The sequence below is a fragment of the Spermophilus citellus genome, assembly GCF_964194105.1.
Source record: "Spermophilus citellus genome assembly, chromosome: 3".
Taxonomy (NCBI): domain Eukaryota; kingdom Metazoa; phylum Chordata; class Mammalia; order Rodentia; family Sciuridae; genus Spermophilus; species Spermophilus citellus.
Window position 1 is genome coordinate 203,651,333 of NC_138184.1, and position 21,003 is coordinate 203,672,335.

Genomic DNA, 21,003 nt, shown 5'->3' on the forward strand with positions numbered 1-21,003 from the left:
AAAATTTAAAAAGTTAAAAAATGGAAATATGAAAGAAAAAAGAAATAAGAAAAAAAGAGAGAGAAAAAATATTTTAGTGATAAAGGGCTTGTTTCCATGGTGGTGGTCTAATCTATTGGCAGGGATGGATTTTCAGTCCTTATATTTGTGGCTTTGTATTTTTGGCCACTGTCATTGTGTGCCTGGCCTAGCTGTCAGCCAGGTGTAGTAACTCTCAGTTTCCAATCTCTCAATGTTGGGTGGGATAGACCGGGGAGTGTGGAGGAATTGTGTAATCTGGGTATCAGCCCTGAGTATCAGATGTGCCTGCGTGGCCCCAGTGAGCGACTTCACAATAGCTCTTCTGGGGTACCAGCTATTATGCAAAGTTTCTCCCTTGGGATCCAGAGGCTGAGTGGTCCTGGTAAAGTGTTCTTTGTGCCTGTTTCAGTCTCTCTGGTTCAAATATCCTTTGGGAATGTTTTCCTCGGCTGCTAGTAACTCCCTTTATGAATTACCAACCCCCACCATCTCTGTTCAGAGCTGCTCAGGGACAGTTTTCAACTCACTTGCCCGCTCTTCCCTGCTGGCTGGCTGAAGACTGCCCTAGTGGGGCCGGCTCCTTGCCACGCCCACGGAGGTTGCCACGCCCACGGAGGTTGCCACGCCCACGGAGGTTGCCACGCCCACGGAGGTTGCCACGCCCACGGAGGTTGCCACGCCCACGGAGGGCTTGCTGGCTCCACTTTCACCCTAGTGGACCGCTTAGGATGTGTTTTCACTGAGACACTTACCCTACCAAGTCTGTGTCCATTGATTAGCCTTTCTCTGTAAACCACAGGTTTCCCTAAGTCAATTTTTCTTTCTTGTAAAATTTCTTTTCCCGGCCATATGTCTGTTTTGTTTGCGCTCCTGGCTCTCCTCTGATGTCAGTGGGAGCTGGCGCATCTCTAAGGCATCATTTCTTATGTTTAAGTTACCAACTTTCTGTAGTTCTACGGTTTTTATTTTGCTTTTTAATAACAGTTCGTTGTTATGTTTCACTGAGGATCCTTTGTTACTCACCTTGCTGCGAAGTCTTCCCGTTTTCTAAGTCTGATGCTAAGCTACTACTAGGCCGCGCTTCCTTTCTCGGCACTGCCATCTTCCCTTCCCAACAGGCCCCTGCGGATTTGTTTCTGACTGGCCAGAACTGGGCTGCACGTCTATTAATAATTAATATTAACAGTGGCAAGTAAAGTCAAAGTGCCTTAGACCAACTGGGATTTGCTGGAAATCCAGCCAGCCTCCCTCAAATACAAGGGCAAGGTGGGAAGGAGGGCTTCTTGATGGAGATCAGGGGCATTTAGCACATGTGGGCTGGGAGGTAGATATTGAGGAGGCAGCCAGTAGAATCTTCTACACTATACAGGGGCAAAAGCCTCCAAGTAGCAGCTGAGAATCACTGAAAGAGATATTTTAGAAACCTGTCGATCATTTTCTGCTGCCTGTTGCTATAGTGACTTTCCATTTTTCTTCCCTGCTTGTCTTAACCACCTTCTCTTCTTCTAAACTGGCCATGAACTGCAATTAGTCTGCACTATTCTGAGTCTACTACATGCAAAGCACCATAATAATTTGAGGGGCTTAATCTTTTGAGGGCATGTTTATTAAAATTATGTCGTTAATTAAGTCAGTTTATTATTTTATAAGCCAACTTCTGAAGTAAATTGCTATTTAATATCAAAGGCACATTTACTTCTTTCTTTTTACCCCAATAATAAGTAATCTTCCACAGAGAAAAATATTTTCCACTGAGTTGTTGTCACTAAAATACAAAAAGTATCCTCAACAATGCAAGGGGTTTTCTTCTCAAATGTTCATTGTATCCCAGAATGCTTTTGAATATATTATTTCCTCCTCTGGTAATTTCATTCCATGAACATAGTTATATTCTGCGGAATGTCTTTTGTGTCATAAAAGTACTTTTCTTTTACAGTTCTTTATTGCAAAGATGGTATTGGTATCATTATGGTAACTGACAAAAATCATTTGCTTTCTGTCCTAAAGCTTGCTATAACTATTGAAATTAATATTATTCATAGCTCTGAAAGAATCAGATGTGAATCATTATGAATTAATATGTGCCTATTGAAGGGGTGACTAGAAAAAATAAGGATGATTATTTTTTATCATAACAGACCTTCAGAGGCTGATGACAAAGCTCAGTGTTAGAGTGTGCAGTATGTACAAGGCCCTAGGGTCAATCCCCAGCTCCAGAAAAATTAAAAAACAACAAATCTGTATAGGTCAGTCATTTCACTGACCTTAAAAACACAAGAAAGCACGTGGATTTTAAAGAAAAAAAAATATAGTTGAAATCTTCACTGAAATATTTACTATTTTTGTGAGTTTTTGCAAGTTGTTTCCAAATCTTAGTTTTCTTCTGATTTTGGAGAAGGAAGGAAGGAAGGAAGGGAGGGAGGGAGGGAGGGAGGGAGGGAGGGAGGAAGGAAGGAAGGAAGGAAGGAAGGAAGGAAGGAAGGAAGGAAGGAAGGAACCGCAGATTCTCCCTATAATTTATTTTCTGAGACACTTTCTGCACATCCCCTACAGGGACTCTTTTAGGTTCCCCCACACCTCCAGTCTGGGGTCAGGATGTATGGGTTTATTGAAATACAACCTAAACACAGAGAAGTATACTAAATAAATCTAGGAAACCAGCACCCAGATTTAAAAATCTATTAAACCAGCTTCCAGATCAAGAAATAGAATATTATTATCTTCCAAACCAACATCCTTTTGAGACTAAAAGTTTGCACTATTTTTTTCAACAGGCTATTTAAGATATAATTGACATTTAATAAACACAATAAATGATGCATATTTAAATTGTACAGTTTGATAAGTTCTGATATATACTCATGAAACCATCACTGTAGTAAAGGTGATAAATAGATCCACCATCTCAAAAAATTTCTCATGTCTCTTTTTAATCTTTCCTTTCATCCCTCTTTCCTACCCTCAAGCAACCAATGGTCTGGTTTCTATTACTACAGTTTGCATTTTCTTGAATTTTATATATACAGAATCATATACTATATCTTATGTGTTGCATGCAAAATAATTTGTCCCTATTTATTTCTAAGTGATATTCCATTGTATGAATACACTATAACTTGTTTATCCATTCTTCTGTTGATGGACAATTGGGTTCCCACTTTGGGATTATTATAAATAAAGCTTCTATAAACATTCATGTAAAAGTCTTGATATAGACATTTGTATTCATTTTAATGTAATATTTAGGAGTAGAATGGTCAGATGTATAGTAAGTGTATTTAAATTGTTTTAAAAAACTGTTAGTTTTCCAAACTGATTGTGCCATTTATATTTTTTATAGCATTGTGTGAAATTGTAGTTTCTGCACATCTTATTTTTAAGTTGAGCCATTTTGTTGAGCATCTCCATTTGGTTTTATATTCCACTTTCCTAATGACTACTAACAGTGAATATGTTTGCATTGCTTGAAGGAGCTCTAGTTTTAATTATACCAAGACAAAAGGCATAAATTGGAATATTCCTGGGCAAACTTAGACAAGCAAAGGAGAATAAAGGAAGTGAGATGAAAAGGAAAGAAAAAAGACCATGTCATTGGCTTATAATGTTGTGACAATACCTTACTAGCATAAAATTTCATGACATTTTATTCTTGTTCCTATGTAAACTAATAAAAATAATGCACAAGGATTCTTCTTTCCTCAAAGGAAAAATATGGCAAAAGTTACATCTTGATTGCACTCTCAAGGTCAATATTTTTATAAAAGTTGGCAAAGTGCTACACTTGAAATTGAGCTATTCAAAATATATTTATCTTTAAACCATATTGTATATACTATAAAACATCAAAAAGCATATGTTAGATAGTGCAATATAGCAACCATCTCACAGCATTATAATTAATATGGCTCAATTTTATAAAACATTATAAATGGTTATACCTTCTAAGCAATTCCAGACTTTATTTTTCCTTTAGTGACACAAATCAGAATGTGCAAGACTGCCAAGAGGTCTTTTGTAGAAACTTTGCCAGGCATCCTTGAGAAGAAATTATAGTGTCAGAAACGCTTGATTAAGCATTTTGTAAAATAGATGGACACAATACCTCTATCTATTTATTTATTTATTTGGTGCTAGGGTTAAATTCAGTACCTCACACATGCCAAGCAAGCAGTCTACCACTGAGTCGTAACCCCAGCCCCTTAAGAATTTTGAATCATGGATATTTTGTTCTACTCTCTTCTCATAGGAAAGGAAAAAAAAGCATATTGGCAACTGTAGATGCTTATGAAAATATTCCATTGATTTTTTTCTGTTGTAATCAACTTTTAAAATAAAATGACCTCTTTCTATAAGCTAGACAGAATCTAGAATCTGTATTCATAGTGCATGATGTCCAATGATATTATATAAATTTTCATACAGTATTGTTATGCAAATATTTTGAACAACCTTTATTGAACTGTGTAGGCTCTCAAATTCTGTTAATTAGGATTAAATATTAGACACAAAGTCCCTCCTAGAAATGGAGCCAGATTCCCTAGGGTTTTACCTTTAATATCATCTTATGTGCTCTGAGGTTTTCACAGTGATGAACAAAGTAAACATCTGAGCTGGAAATCACTGAAAGTGTTTGAACCACACAACAAAGTAATAAAAAAATGTGCTTCTCCTTAACTTTAAAACCAAGCATGAATTTTTCTGGTTGACTGGTACATGGTTGACAAAGCATTTTCCCCCAGAACCATTGGGTTTCATTTCCATGGAATCTGTCTAGTACAATAACTTTTTTGTATGATTTTAGACATATTTAAAGGAAAATTTTGAGCTGTTATCTCACAAAGTGGCAGCTTCCTTAAACATAAAAGCAGTGTGCTTCAAATCCTAGCCTTTCCTTTTTAAACCACAGGATCAGGATCTTGAGCAATTTATTTTGCCTTGGCTGGCTTGTTTTTAAAATTTCTTATCTATAATATAGGGGCACTAGTATTCATGTATCTCAAAGAATTTTTTTTTAAAAAATGAGAAAACCACCATTTTCTTGAAGTCATTTGTCAGAATCACCAATAAATTGGCATCAGAGCCCAGAGCTGTGGTGCACTCTTCTAATCCCAGCAGCTCTGGAGGCTGAGGTGGGTGGATAGTTGAGTTCAAAGCCAGCCTCACCAACTCAGTGAGATCCTGACTTTAAATAAAATACAAAAAAGGGCTGGGTATGTGGCTCAGTGGTTAAGTACCCCAGTACCAAAAAAGAAAAAAAAATTATCATCAGAGCTGAACTAGGATGAGGTCTCTCAAGTCTTGATCTTCTATTCCAAGCATGCTGCTCAGTCTTTTGAGGAAGCTTGGGTAATTACTATGAAGTTTCAGCTAGCAGCTGGTATTAAACTAGTCATTTTTGATTCCTCGCCAGATTGCACCTCCTTAAAGGGAGAACTGCACACAATTCTGGTTACAGTGTGTGTGTGTATGCGCCTACCCCCACAACCATGACAATTCCTTTCCTTCTTTCCTAGTTTACTTTGCTCCCTCTGTCCACAACTGGTATTTCCTGGCGCCATCCTGGTTTTGCATTATCTATACAACTCAAAAGAGTTTTCAGAAACTTGGCAAAGCTAAGAAGATGTATCCCCGCTAAGAATCCAACAAAATGGTACAAGATGGGGAGTGAGGTTTTTGGTCAGACTGATGCTAGGTGGATGGAAGGGCCTTAGGAAGAATTAATCAGATTCAGTTTTAATTTATATGCTGTTCATTTTATTTTTTTAATTTAATTTTTTGGTACTGGGGATTGAACCCAAGAGCATTCAGCCACTGAGCCACATTCTCAGCCCTTTTTATATTTTATTTAGAAACAGGGTCTTGCTAAGTTGCTTAGAACCTCACAAAGTTGCTGAGGCTGGCTTTGAACTCAAAATCCTCCTGTCTCAGGAGGAGAGGAGGAAGCCAAACTGATGGTGACAGCACTTTGAAAAGAAAGATCTGAAATGGTTTCAGCAGTTGTTGAAAAAAGCAGAGAGCTTTGCATGGTAACTATTTTGAAAGAAGTACATTCATCTGAAACTACTGACAATCCATGTTGCACTTAGATTTCATAAAACTTTTTAAAATGCTTTTTATTTTCATTTGGATTTAAAGTGAAGAGCATATAGCCAGGTGTAGTGGCGCATGCCTGTAATCCCACACACTTGACAAGTTCTTTATAGCCTATCCCTGACTTTGACCAACAATGGATTATCTGAAACAATCATGGCTCTGAATACCTTTCTGATACTTCAAAAACAAATTCTTTGTCCCCATTTCTCAACCATTTTCAAAGACTGATGACCTGCACCATTGAATATTTATATATTTTAAGTGTTCTGCAGATTGTTAAGGACATTTCAAAGGAAGAGGTCCAAAGACATTTTAAATATCAGTAACATTTAAATAAGTAAAAAAATTCCCAATAGTGAATGCTCTCAAGGAAAAAAATTACTTTTGATACTTCTTTTTAGAATTTGTTAAAAGGTGGTTAAATTAAACTATACCTATACTTCTCTTATGCATGTGTTTGGGTATATGTAATTTTAAAATCTCTTGCATATTATAAAATAGAATGTTAAAATTGAAAGAGAAAAGCAAAAGAAAATTAGCATGTAAAATGCCGTGGAAAGAAGCATTTGCAGGGAAAACATAAATGTAAGAGATTTGACAGGCTTCTTTTACATTTTTTTTATCCAATAAAAACAGTAATATTCAGGAATAAAAATGTTGTGAAAGCACATTTGCAGTTCAATATTCTTGACACATTTAAAGCTTCAGCTCCATAGTCAATATGTCAAGAATCTAAAAACTTGGAAGAATCTTTTCATTTTTGAATAATCCATTTTAAAATACATTTTATCCCATTATTTCAGTTGTTTTAATTTGCAAAAAAAATTTAGGAAAAGTTTCTAACTTTATCAACTTTAAATTTTGTATCTTAGTGCTGTATTCCTAAAAAAATTGGGTTGACATTTTATCTAGATGTTTCATTTTGTTTCATACCTGAAAATTCAGGAATCATAAACTCACTAACCTTTCACTCCTAAAACATGCACACAAGTGCTCTTTAATAATTTAAAGCGCTTTCTATATTGATAAAGTCATACTGATGAACTCACTAGGAAAAGATTAATACTACCAAACCAAACATATATTTCACTATAGAAACCAGGCATAATAAAGCAAGAAAAATAAATTCTAACTGCTCAAAATATTTTGCTTTTCTTATATCAACACATATGTCTTAAATCATAGTGACATTTTTTTCCTCTTTTGTTGGAATACATGACAGTTAGTCACATACGGTAGCAGGTGCAAAAGATAAATGCTATCCTATTAAAGTCAAGAATGTCAGCATTCCATGTGCAGTGATGGGCAGGCCTACCTCATTTTTGCATAAGAGAGCTCCTGGGAAAGCTATCACCAGACCTTATTACTACACTATCAACTTATTCTCACCTTGAATTGTTATTCTTCAAAGAATTCAGCTGAGTTGCACTTTACTTTTTAAGACTAACTGATAGACGATGAAAGAAAAAAGTTATACAGAATACAGATAAAAGGTTTCTTACCAATTTCATTTAACAGCAAACGAATTTAAAATTTAATTTTTTCAATAGATGATTGCTCATTTTGGAATTATGACATACTGGTAATTATTAAATCTGACTATATAAAATAACTAATTAAAAAGCCATAAAAAGGTCAATTAATTATGGCCAGTCATGACAAAACTAACTGAAAAAAAATTGTAGCATAATTGCAACAAAATGAAAGTTTTTACTATGGCTTAAGACTTTTCATTTCCTTTGTTTTTATTTATAGAAGCCCCTTTTCAGATGATTATAAATCAAAAGCCATATTCAGGTTCTGTAATTATGGGAAGACTGTTTTCACAATTTATTGAAGGTGATGTGATATTCAACAGCCGATCATACATCCTATCTCGATTGTTTTGAACAAACATGTTAAATTGGAACTTATTATAGGGAAAGGAGAAAAATATTGAACTCCCCCAAAGATATCAGTTGATGATATTCTGAAAGGTATGTGAAAATGAGCAGATGTAGAGAATTAACAAAAATGGACATTTAACTTTCTAAAAGTTAGCATACTTTTGAGATCCCTATAATAAAAAATAAGATACATTTAAACATGGAAATGGTAATCTCATATATAGTCAAACCAAATACACCCTCTAGATATCATTCCCAATTTTTCTACACATAAACATCCCACCTTTACCTAGAATTATAAGAATAAAGTGCTGCTCTGTCCATGTTTAATAAAACTTGAATGTCCTGGGCATCTCTTTGTCTTTTCACTGTATCTTTGTGCCAGCGTTGCATTTCCAACCAAAGATTGAGACTGATTGGATATACATGGCAGATATAAACCCCCAAGAAAGCTTCTGACAAAAAAATTATCACCAAATAAACCATAAAAGCCAACTGAGAGTACTATTACATCCTTCTTTTACAGTGAGGTTTAGCATCCTCTCCAAAGTGAGCTCAAACTCCAGAATCCAACCGAAGGGCAAAGAGATAATGAAATAAAGGAGCAACAATCTCAGTTTACTAGCTGCCTCTTACTTAATGGAGCAAAGGGAAAAGGAAGTGGTGGTAAGATTGCTTATTTCTGCATTGCTGTTCATTTCTTTAGTCAAAGTTAAAGTTTCTGCCTGCTATAGCATGGTTCTTGAATATTCCCAAAGGCCTATGTGTTAAAGGCTTGGTTGCCAGGCTGTGGGGTTATTGGGAGGTGGTGGAACTTTAGGGGGTGGAGCCTCGTAGAGGGAAATTAAGTCATTGGGGTGTACCCTTAAAGGGAATATTGGAACCCCACCCACTTCCTCTCTCTTTGCTTCCTGGCTACCACGAGTTAAGTAGAAGTGCTCTATAATGTGCTCTCCACCATGATGTTCGGCATGCCACAGGCCCCTCAAACAATAGAGAAAAGTGACCATGGACTAAAACCTCTGAAATCATGAGCCAAAATAAATCTTTCCTCCTTTTAATTTGACTGTCTAAGGTATATTGGTACAGTGACAGAAAATTGACTAACATTGTAAAAGATGGCAATCAAGCTTTGATCCAATGTAAGATATGTCTTGCTGGAGTTATAGACAACTTAGACTAAGTTTTTTCTAGATCAAATAATATTAGCTCTGATAACTTGGGGAAAATCTTTTAAATATATACAGAATAAAACTTCAATCATCCCCATTGTGACAGTGGGTAATTTTTTTCATAATTTTTAATACATTCCCACACCCCCCCTAAGTTCAACTGAAGACATATTAACTTTAGATCAAAGTCCTGCTTCAAATAGAAACCATATCAAATACTTCTAAATTTTACTTCACAGAAGCTGGAAAAAATGAAAAATGTTGGTGAAACAATTACTAATAAATATATTGGAACATTACTGAATTTTAATGAAGAAACTATTTGAAACAAGTCTGGCATCATTTTATTCTATTAAGAAATCCTCTGGGGCCAGGGTTGTGACACAGTGGTAGAGTGCTTGCCTAGCATGGTTGAGGCACTGGGTTCAATCCCCAGCACCACATACAAAGTAAACAAATAAAATAACAGTATTGTGTCCATCTATAGCTAAAAAAAGAAAAAAAGAAAAAAGAAAAGAAATCCTCTAAAATTCTTCCTAAATTGTAAAGAACCTCCACCTCTTTCGTTTGGGAAATAAAAATTTCTACATATTTAAGAAACACATTATCATTAATTTGATCAAAATTTCATCAACAGATTCTAATAATATCAAATCATTATGTCAAGTTTATGACCATTGGGAAGATTCTGAATATGGAGTATATTTTATAAGTATAAGCAAAGTTAAAATAATAGTTATGAGAAAATAATTTCACATGACCTTAGCATATGGCCTCTAACCCTCGAGCTATATATAAATGTATATGTCAAGTGCTTGAACATTCTATATTTATACCACCTTTTGTTCAAAGGGAAGAATATGAAGATTGCAAAACTAGCTAGAAAGGAGATTACTGAAAAGTTTAAAAAAAAAAAAACTTTTAACTAACCATAAAATCTTGCTTAAAGAGCTTTTTCAACCCATATAATCTCAAATTACTACACAAGTCACAATGTAAAAGTAATGAAATACTCCACAAAAATGTTCAATAGAATTTAAATTTTTAACTTAAAGGATTCGGAAGTTCAATCATTTTGGAAGAGACTGTAAGGATGATTAAAATCCTGAAGGAAGCCTGGAAGAAAAAGGACACCATCATTACTAGAAATTTAATACAGTGTTAACTCTTAAGTTTCACATTCAGACTAAAAAGCTTTACGTTCAAGACATTACACCAATTTTTATAGAAATGTAATGTTTCTAACTCATGGTTCAGCCCTTGAAAAGCTGTTCATGGGTAATAATGATTATAAACTCAAATCAGTCACACACACACACTGGACTAAATTGGAAATGGAAAGCTTCTTCAATTACCCGAGCAAACATAAATGATTTATTTCCTTCTGCCAACATGAAAGGGAATTAGTTGAAAGTCCATGAAGGATGGCATTCACCCGCCCTGCACTAAGGTTAGAGAGCTCACTCAGCACAAATATTCCCAGAAAGGGTTCAACTTAACAGTAAAAAAAAAAAAAAAAAAAAAAAAAATCATCTATTCCAAAAGGCCACTGTGTCGGTTCAACTTTTCTTCTGCTATAAGAAAAGTCCCTGACTATAAAGCAGGAGCTGTGCAGAATGACACCTCCCTAAGGAAACTGCTTCTCATACTCCCCTATGCAAGGCCTCAACCTCAGCAGACCACTTCGTATTGCCTCTGACACTATCCTTAGTCACAACCCCATGTTTTTGATTTTCCATCTCAAATATCTACTTCCGAATATTTCTCTACATTTTATATAAACTTGAGCCCAAACTCCTTATAATGGTACACAAATCTCTACATAATCTACTTCCTGTTTGTGTCTCCAGCCACACTGACCACCCATCCAGTTTCTCTAATATTCCAAGCTCTGACTCACCTTCGAACCTACATGAAGTATGTTTCTTCGTTCACACTTCTCCTGGCTGACTCATGATTAAACCCAACTCCCTCAGGGAGGCCATTCCTGTGTATTTCAAACAGATTATCCATCCCATTTCCTCCAATCTCATTTCCTTCTTTTCTTCTAGCAGTATCGTAATTTTAAGTTATTCTTCTTTGCTCCTTACTTTTTAAAATATCCCTCCTAGAATATACACTCCTTAAAGGACAGAGATCTTTGGTGGTTTTGTTCAAGCTGTATGATGTATGTGTATGATCTGGCACACAGGGAGAACTCAGTAAATGCTTACTCGGTCAACTCCATCCTACCCTGAACTATCCCATTCTAACTCCCTATATTCTTTTTGGATACAGGGTAAAATGAACTCATCATTTACTCAATTTTATCAATACTCTTTCAGCCAACACATTCCCCTACTGTATGCCAGGACCTGTAAGGTGCTATTTCAGCTGTCATTTGCTGAGCGTTTCTTATGTATCAGGCACTATTGTCAGTGTTTTACCTATGTTATCTCACTGTGTCACAACTATGTGAACAAGCATCTATTTTACAGGTGAGGGAGCCAATATTGAAAGGCTAATAGTATATTCAAGATATCACAAACAGTAAGTGACAGAACTGGGATATGACACTGTATTGGTAAAACACAATTTCCAACCTTTCCATGAGTACAAGCACAGAGGGAATATAAAGTGAGCTGAAATTCAAGAGGAAAGAGGAAATCTGCTGAAGGGGGACCAAGAGCATTTCTTTGGAGATGGCAGTTAAGCTTTAAAAAGAAAGTTAAGGTTTTAACAAATGAGTACTAGAAGTTGGTGCAAGAGGCCCTTAAGAAAGGAAATAGAACAAACCCATAAGGAAAAGAGATACTAAGTGTGTACAGAAAATACCAATGGCACAGTTAATATATCTTTTTAAAATATTTTTTAATTGTCAATGGATCTTTTATTTTACTTTGTGATATGTGGTGCTGAGATTCAAACCCAGTGCCTCATATATGATAGGCAAGCACTCAACCACTGAGCCACAACCATAGCCCCCAAATCTTACATTTTTGAAAGAGGGGTTGTGAAAGCAAATTCTGAAAATGTCAGTGGTGAAGAAGAAGAAAAGTCAGAGAATACCAGAGAGGCCAGCTATGTATCATGTGATGTCAATGGTATAGTGATAAAATACTGTATGTATAAAATATAAAATAAAATATACTGACAAAATACTTATATTCTGATATAGAGATGATGACTTATAAATTCTTAAAACAGAGTAAATATGTTAGAAGAAATAGAAAGGGTTACATCTTTCAAATTCTACAAAGCAAAGTTATTTAAAAATTCACTCAATGGTTATTTAAAGTTCAATGGTATTTTTCAAAGTGTTTATGCACAACTTTTTCAAGACTAAAATCAGTAAACTCTATGAGTACTTACAAAATAAGAGCTGTAACATAGTTATTTACATAGGACAGATTTAATGTCATCAAAAGCTTTATTAAAGTGATTACCATGAATTCCCCTGGCTGAATAATCCAGCTCAGCTTTTGCTTTTTATGTTGCCTGCTCATGCTTTTCTATTAAAAAACCAAGGAGTCAATCTTTTTTTTCTTTCAGTAAGAAGCAATTACCTTCAGTTCTTCTGATACATTCCCATCTTCCCATTAGAATATCTACCTGATGTCCCAAACAACTAAAAGCACACATGCACAAACATGCATGGGAAATAAAAGTTTCTACATATTTAAGAAATACATTATCATTAATTTGATCAAATGTGTGCATTAATTTTGATCAAATGCGCACGCGCGCGCGCACACACACACACACACACACACACACACACACACAAAGTGAAGCTTGGATTAGGAAAGGGCTGAGTTAAAGTTATATCCATGATTCTCCCTTACTAATCCTATCAAAGGCACATAATTTGTTTTCATTAGTTCACCCCAGAGAACCTGACATTCAGCTTCATTTTACAAATCTAGGCATTAGAAAACTTCTGCTACAGAATCTTACCCCTCCCTCTCTCTCTCTCTCTCTCTCTCTCTCTCTCTCTCTCTCTCTCTCTCTCTCTCTCTCCTTTTTAAAGTTGATATATATGACAAACTATGTGCTGATAATCATAGTGAGAGTTTTAACAGAAAACTTAGCATCTCAACAAGGGAAGGACATTTTAGGCGCAGTGTTCCCCACCCCTGCATACAGGGCAGTTATGTCCAGGAGATCACAGTGCTTTCCCACTTCTCTGCATGATGCTCCCAGCAGCCACTATCTTGTAAGATAAAACATTGCCCGTGTATGACTATTCTCTTGGTACATAAAGTGTATCCTGCAATTCAAGGCACTTTGGAAACCTACAATCTATTTTCAGCTATGCTAGGACCCATTATTTAGCAAAGTGCTTCTTAGTACCTAATAGTTTAAAAGCATCACTGCAGTTTACAAAATATACTATATGTATGAACAACTTTTGCCTGTGCTCCTAACTATCCCTACCTAGTGCTAGTGCTCTGTGTCCTGTATCATTCACCCCCATGAGATTCTCTTCCAGCTTCTTGGGGGAATAGCACAAGCTCTTTCCACACTGCAGATTAAGGCCATCCTTAAAGATCCTTTTATCAGCCATCTACATATTCCATCTACATACTCCATGATCATTCTCATCCATATCCATGGCTGCATGTACACTGTTTCTTCATTTATTTCTCCAGCCCAAACAGCCTAGTTCCAGACCCACAATCCCAACTCCTGGGTGGGGCTTCTATTTCTATGTGTTGCTATTACCACAAATTCAGCCTTTCATCACGACTTCCTCACCTTGTTGCCATTTTCCTTCTTTATATTAACAGCATCATTATTTACTAGTTACTCAAGCTGGACATCTTGGAGTTTCTTCTAGTGACTCTTCTCACTCCTTGCCTCTAAGTGATCACTGCAGTTTGCCAATTCTAACTCTGAAATGTAATCAAGTCTGCCACCTCCTCCCAATTTCCAGTGCCATCAGCCTCATTCAGGCATTCATCTGGGCTGATTTTATCGACTGGCATGCTCCTTTTAATTGATCTTCCAGCCTGAATATTCCTTCTCTAACTCATCATCAACCCCCAAATTTTCTGTTTCTCCTGTTAACATTACCAAAGCATGTTTCCTTACAAACGTGATTATGTTACCCTCACCCCTCCTAAAAAATGCCTCCACATTCCTTTAATGCTTATGTTCCCTGTCACCTTCAAAATAAAGTTCAAATTCCTAAGTGTAGATTTCAAGATCCACCATAAATAAGGACCAGGTGCCTTTCTTGTCACACAGTATCTTGATTAAAAGTTCAAACTCTGGAGCTGGATGGCCAGCTGTATGGTGCTGAGCAAGGCCTCTGTACATGATAGTGTAGGCTGAGAGGTCCTGTGTGAAGCATGTGGCCTAGGGGTGGGTGACTATGAAAGGTAGCCCATGCACCACCACCAAACTGTGTCTTAGCACGGGGCTGCTCCAGGCTCAGAAGGAAGTGGCACCACTTTCTGTTTCACAAAAAGACAATATAGGATTTGGTTTCCTTATCTTTACAGTACGGATAATTTTAGGATTTACTTCATGGGGCTATTGTGAGGATTTAGTGAATTAATGTGTGTAAAGTCCTTCGGAAAGTTCTCAGATCATTGTAAGTGTAGCTGACTTGTTCCTTATACTTTAAGTAAACATTAGAATCCATTTACTCTTACTATATATAGTCTGTACTTTTTTCATCTTCATATCTTTTATTGCTTATTTTCCTTCCCCTCTCAAAAATTCCTTCCTCTAGCATACTAGGCTCCAATTTCTGCCTGTGGATATCTTCTTTTTCCTAGTTCAGCTGAGATGCCATGATTGCCTGCATTGAGGTTTCCTTGATCCTCATGTGTATGAGTTTTTTAGCCCTAAACTCAACTCTTGGGCACCAATGGACCTCTGTCATGGTATATTAACCATAATATGTATTTTATTATCTAAACTCATTTCAAGCACTTAATTATTTTTTCCCCAGTACTGGGGCTTGAACCCAGGGGTGCTTTACCACTGAGCTATATTTACAGTCTACCTTTCTTGAAAGATTTTAAGTGTTTTTTGGTATTGTGTAAGTTTCCACCTTATGTTCTCACAGTGCCTAGAAAATTATAGTGACAGAATAGGTTGGTATAAGTAATACCAGAACCTACTGGTGTTGTGTAGCATAAACAGTGCTTTCTGTACAGTATTTAAATGACTTCTCACACAATTTTGTAGTATTTTCCCCCTTAACAAAGGAAAACTTAGAATAAATAATTTTTGTAGTCATAAATTGTTGAGAGCCACAGCCGAAGGGGCCCCAGCAAACTTCCAGCTGCCAGCAAACTTCCAGCTGCCAGCTGATGATTGGCTTACAGCGGCCCCAGCAAACTTGTAGCTGCCAACTGATTGGCTCCTCTGCGGTGATGCTCTGCGGTGATGTTGTTTCCCCGCCCTTTCAGACCACGGAGCTGCTCATTGGGGGACTTTTTTGGCTCTGCCCACACGACCCAGCCAATCGGCCTCAAGAGCAGGAGGAGTAGGGGAGGTGGAGAGGCTTGTAGGAAGCCAGTGGTGGCAGTTGGGCTCTGAAGGTTTTCCTGAAGAGCTGAGTGGTTTGGTGTGTGTGTTCTAAAAATAAAGTTTGTTTCTTTTGACAAGTGGCTCCTGAATTGTGCCCAGCCAGACTGCGGCATTTGGTGGCCCATACGGGGAACGAACCCGAGACCTTGGCATTATCAGCACCAAGCTCTGATGAATCCAAATTTAAAAAGTTTAGAGTAAAGAGTGTTATTTTAAGTTTATCTTTGGGGAATATATACCCCTTCCCAATAAGTAGTTAAAAGAATGGTGGGGACAGAGATAAGAACCAAGATCTTTCTGCTCAGAGACTGAGTTCTTTTGACTTCATGATAGCAATTTGCCTGACTCTTCACCTAACCTAGAACTACCCTTTATTGATCATATATTTCTAGATTCTTTTCTTACATTACTCCGAATATTCCTTGCAGAGTGGTATTATTATTATTATTATTTTGCAGATAAGAAAATTAAGGCTTAAAGGTGTTAGGCAATTTATCTTCTTTAATTTTGCTCATCATGTCTATTACATTCAGATGATTCAAATCCTAGAGTTCAGTGTTATGGTTTGGATATGAGGTGTACCTCAAAAGCTGCTGGAATGTTTGGAGGTGAAATGATTGGACTGTGAGAGCTGTAACCTAATCAGTTCATGGGTGGTAACTGTAGGCAGGTGGGGCATGGCTGGAGGATGGAAGGATTGTTCTTCTCTGTGGCCTCTTTCTTTTTCTCCCTCTGCCTGGCCTCCATGGGTTGAGAAACTTTCCTCCACTTTACCCTTCCACCATGATGTGCTGCCTCACCTTGGGCCCAGAGCAATAGAGTCATCTGAACTGTGAACCCTAAATTAAAATTTCCTCCTTTAAGTTGTTCTTGTCAGGAATTTTAGTCACAACAAAGAAAAGCTCACTAACACAGAAATTCTCCCTCCTGTAAGCTGTTGTTGGGGATTTTGGTCTCAGCAACATAAGACTGCCTAACATAGGATAAAATATTACACTTACAAAAATAAGAATGCACAACTTAGGATCCTGAATGTGCCTCTTGAGCTAAATTCCATGCACTGAGAACAAAGAGAAAAAAAAAAAGGAAGAAAGCAGTATCAGAATTAATGGTTAGATTTTAAAATAACACAAGAATATAATTTTGAAAAGGGAAAAATTGGGGGAGGACTTACTGGAAATTAGTATGACTTATTTAGGAGTAAAACCGCCATTAGTACTAAACTGTTATATATATACTCAGCTACCGAAGTACTTAAAAATGCTTAAAATATAGATATTATTTAAAGTTACATGTCTTGAATATCATTAGTCAAGTTTGCCAATACTTACTCTTTGATTGGAAAAGCTTGTTGGTTTGAGAAAAATAATGCACAAGTGAAAATAAAAAGGAAAAAAAGGAACTAAAATAGTCCCAAAGAAATGACTCTAAAAGAGTAACCCTCCTTACAAAAATACTAGTTTCTAGAGCTCCCAGAGTGAATAAGGCGAGACACTTGCAATGCATTATAAATGTATAATTACCATTTAAATAGAGGAAGAAAGCTAATGAGTGAATTAAGAAAAAGGCATTTCTTTTAGCCAATGAGAAAATTGGCATTTCAGGCAATAATCATCTAATCTACAGAATCCAGTTAACAAAGCTATTGTCATTCTGCCACTCACCCTCACCCTTTTAACAGGCATTCCCTAGCAAAAGGAAACAACAGGTTAAGTCTTTCTCCATAATTTTCAGGCACAATTCACTCATTAGGCTCTGGCATGCTCAATGTATAATTTAACAGCGCATGTTTATCAAAAGGGAGCCAAGAGCCAGGTGTGGTGGCACATGTCTGTAATCCCAGGGACTTGGGAAGCTGAGGCAGGAAGATCACAAATTTGAGGCCTCCCTGGGCAATGTAGTGAGGCCTTAACAAATTCCCAAGACCATGTCTCAAAATAAAAAAATAAAAGCCTAGGGATGTGGCTCAGAGGTCAAGTTCCTGTGGGTTCAACCCCCATTACAAAAATAAATAAAAAAGTTTAAAAAGACAACAAAGAGACATAAAACTTTCTCTTTAATTCTGCCTTTTTAATTACTTTGGCATCCAAATTATAAGATTAAACACAATTTTGAAGTAAATTTTTATTAATGGCACAATCATCCTGATTAGAAATCATCTCATTTCACCTCTACTCCAATACAGGCTTTCACTAACAACATTCTTATTTAGGGATTTCCCTATTAACACCTGTTCATGGATATGGTTGAACAAGTTGGATGTAGAAAATATTGCTTTATCCCATGAAGGCACTAATGTTCTTTTCAAATGAGATAAAAATTTGTCATGTAGAATTCATAGCTCTTTGAAAAGTATCAAATGTGTCCCTATTGAATATCTGCATAATGAAGTATAGAGGGTAAAAGATTGGTTAAGAACCACACAGATTAGCTGGCAAGACCCCTCACCTGATGCATGTGCATTTTGCAAGTCTAATCTATTCCCTTTGAGTTCCTACAACTCTTCTTACCATGAGATTAGCTACTTCTTATGATGGGTTTGGCAAAATTCATTTGGATTTATCAGGTTGTACGTTGGTTAGATTAATTATTGAAACCAAATATCTAAAAAGAAGAATAAAAACCTGAGTATTTCTGAATTAAGAATACAAATGTGAAGCATGAAAAAAGTATTCAATAATGGGCTAAAAGGCCATGCATGCACACAGTGTGACAAAAGTGATGGGGCTGTGGGTTGCATACCTGCAACTTTATTCTAGTTCTTTCTTTGTATCTTCATATAGCAATTTTATTTGGCATCTTTAAAAATTTTGTTATAAGACAGTTTAGCAAGTTAAGTGGACACTGTTTAACCATTCAGTTATCATTTTTATTATCTAAATCATGGATTCACAAACTACCACTCACATACTAAACATGGGTCTCTGCATGTTTTTATGAATAAAACTTTATTGGAATACAAACATGTGCATCCATTTATGAATTGTGTATAGTTGTTTTTGCACTAGTAGTTTAGCAAGTGGTCATGACATGACTCAGAAAGTCTAACATATTTACTGTCTGGCCCATTATAGAAAACCTAGGTGAGTCCCTGGTTAAAACTTCTCTTATTGTTCTAGATGGGAATTATACTTTCTAGACACAGCCTTCTACTGTTTTCTATTCTCTGACCCATTTGATCTGTTTTTGTTTTTCTACTTCACCAAAACACCCCATTTTTAAGTTATCTTTTTTTGTCTAGCAAATCTGCCAATTTATGTTTATGTATTTTCCTCTTCTCAGTAACCATCACAATTAATTCTAATCCAAACTTTTTTAACTTGAATGTAAAAGTGGTTACAGGTGGCTTGGTTTCTGCATTCAGTCAATTCAAAGAAAAATAAACTCAATCAAAATGAAAAGATATAATTGAAAGAATTTAAAGATTTGGTTAGGCTCTAAAGAGAATGCTAAAGAGATTCAGGAAGAGTATGCTCTTAATGAATAGTTGACTGTTTCAAAATCCCATCATCCCAGAATCACTGATTTCAATGCTCTCTCCTAGATGGATGACAGATGCTGTGGTGGATGCCATGGTATGCTGCCCAGACCTCCTTTCCAGGAGCAAAGCACTCACTTCAGATGCCAGGCCCGTTTTGAAAACTGCCTTCAGTCAAAGGGAGCCAGCTACTTCACTCATAGTTAAGCTCTTTTGTAGGGCATCCTGTATCTACTGATAGTTGAAGTTTGCGCACCTTGCTTTCATTTAAGACAACCTCTAAGGCCAGCCTGGTTCCAGTGCTCCCTGTACAACTCATCAAGGCCTCTCTGGTGATTATATGACAGTTCAACCCCTTCTTCTGCCCAAGTCTATTTCTGTTTTTCCCTTACATGTGTTACTCCTGGGGGCATCCCCCTCTCAACCCCTATAGGCAAACCTCTGCCATCCAGCCTATTTCTCAGGGAGACAAACTTAAGACAGCTGTTCTCTTCAAACTCTTTCTCTCATCCCATTTCCTGCTATACCTTGTCTTTTTAGATTTTTTACTTGTCCCTCCTCACAGACCTGTTTCCTCCATTGCTGGATAAAACAATTTTCTCTCAATGGAGTTCACTACCTTTTTAAAAACTTTACCATTAAGATATGAAGGAAATCCATAGCTAGTTCTATAATTTATGGTAGTGTGTTTCAATGTCTAATTTTAGGTTCTCAAAATAGTCTCTTGTAAAAGATGGACTTGAGGGGCTGGGGTTGTGGCTCAGTGGTAGAGCACTCACGTAGCATGTGTGAGGTACTGGGTTCAATCCTCAGCACCACGTAAAAATAAAATAAAGGTATTGTGTCCAACTATAACTAAAACAAACAAACAAAACAGATGGACTTGAAATATCAGGTCTATTCTTTTAGTGTTTAACTGTTTCATTTTGAACAGAATATCTAAACAAAAACCATTTAAAGTTGTGCTTTTTACCTTATGTATTTAAAAGGCTTTAAATGATTATTGGAGGGTAAACTGTAGTGTGAAAACTCCTATTCTGTAGCCCTGCAAAATTATTTGCTTCAAAATGAAATGCTCTGGCATAAACAACAATGGAAAAATAAGAAGTCAAACATTTTTAAAACTCCTAACATTGAGCTCTTGTTTGGCAAGTATGTCTCAGAAAAAAAGGAAAGAAAGAAGGAAGGTAGGAAGGAGGAAGGGATTGAGGGAAGGAGAGAAAGAGAGAGAAGGAATGGAGTGGAGTGAGAGAGAAGGAGAGGGGAAGGAAAGTAGGGAAGAAGCAAAAGAGAGCAGGACAACCACTATGAAACCCATCAGAAAACAGTTGTTTATTCATTAATTACTTTGCATATAGTACCTCTGAGAATTCTAGAAGGATTATCTTTTCTGGAGACCAAATGTTTAATTTTGTGAAATATCCAGCGTTGGCATCAGTTTGAATAAGCAACTCATCTTTATTCGACTTGAAATTAAAAGTAAGAAAATAAATGGAAAGATTAATATGAGGTGGGGGGAGTTTAGTTCTATTAATAAATATGAAAATAACCTATATAGTCTTCAAAATGAAACAATTATAGTATTGAGGAATGATTAGTCAGAAGATCAATATCAGTTAGTAGACATACAAAAATATACATAAATGCAAATGGAAATTTAATTTATGAAAATGTTTCCATCTCATATCACTGGTGTAACCATGGACTTCATGTTGGTCCTTTACTTTTATATAATAAGCTTGTCTTCTTTATAGTTTCTGACTTAAATTCTAATTTGTTTGATATTAGTGTAGTTAGCACTGTTTTCTTTTGATTTTCATCTTCATGG

At 36.4% G+C, this 21,003-nt stretch overlaps 1 protein-coding gene across 1 annotated transcript in view; it reads right to left on the minus strand.

The window, feature by feature from the left end:
• Positions 1 to 585: 585 nt before the first annotated feature.
• PTTG1IP2 (PTTG1IP family member 2) overlaps positions 586 to 21,003 on the minus strand; it is a gene marked incomplete at both ends in the record, with an annotated part of 51,811 nt that continues 31,393 nt past the window's right edge. Inside the window, one exon of the mRNA XM_081283310.1 lies at positions 586 to 732. Within this exon, the coding sequence (XP_081139436.1) occupies positions 586 to 732 (147 nt within the window). The remainder of the gene's footprint in view (positions 733 to 21,003) is intronic.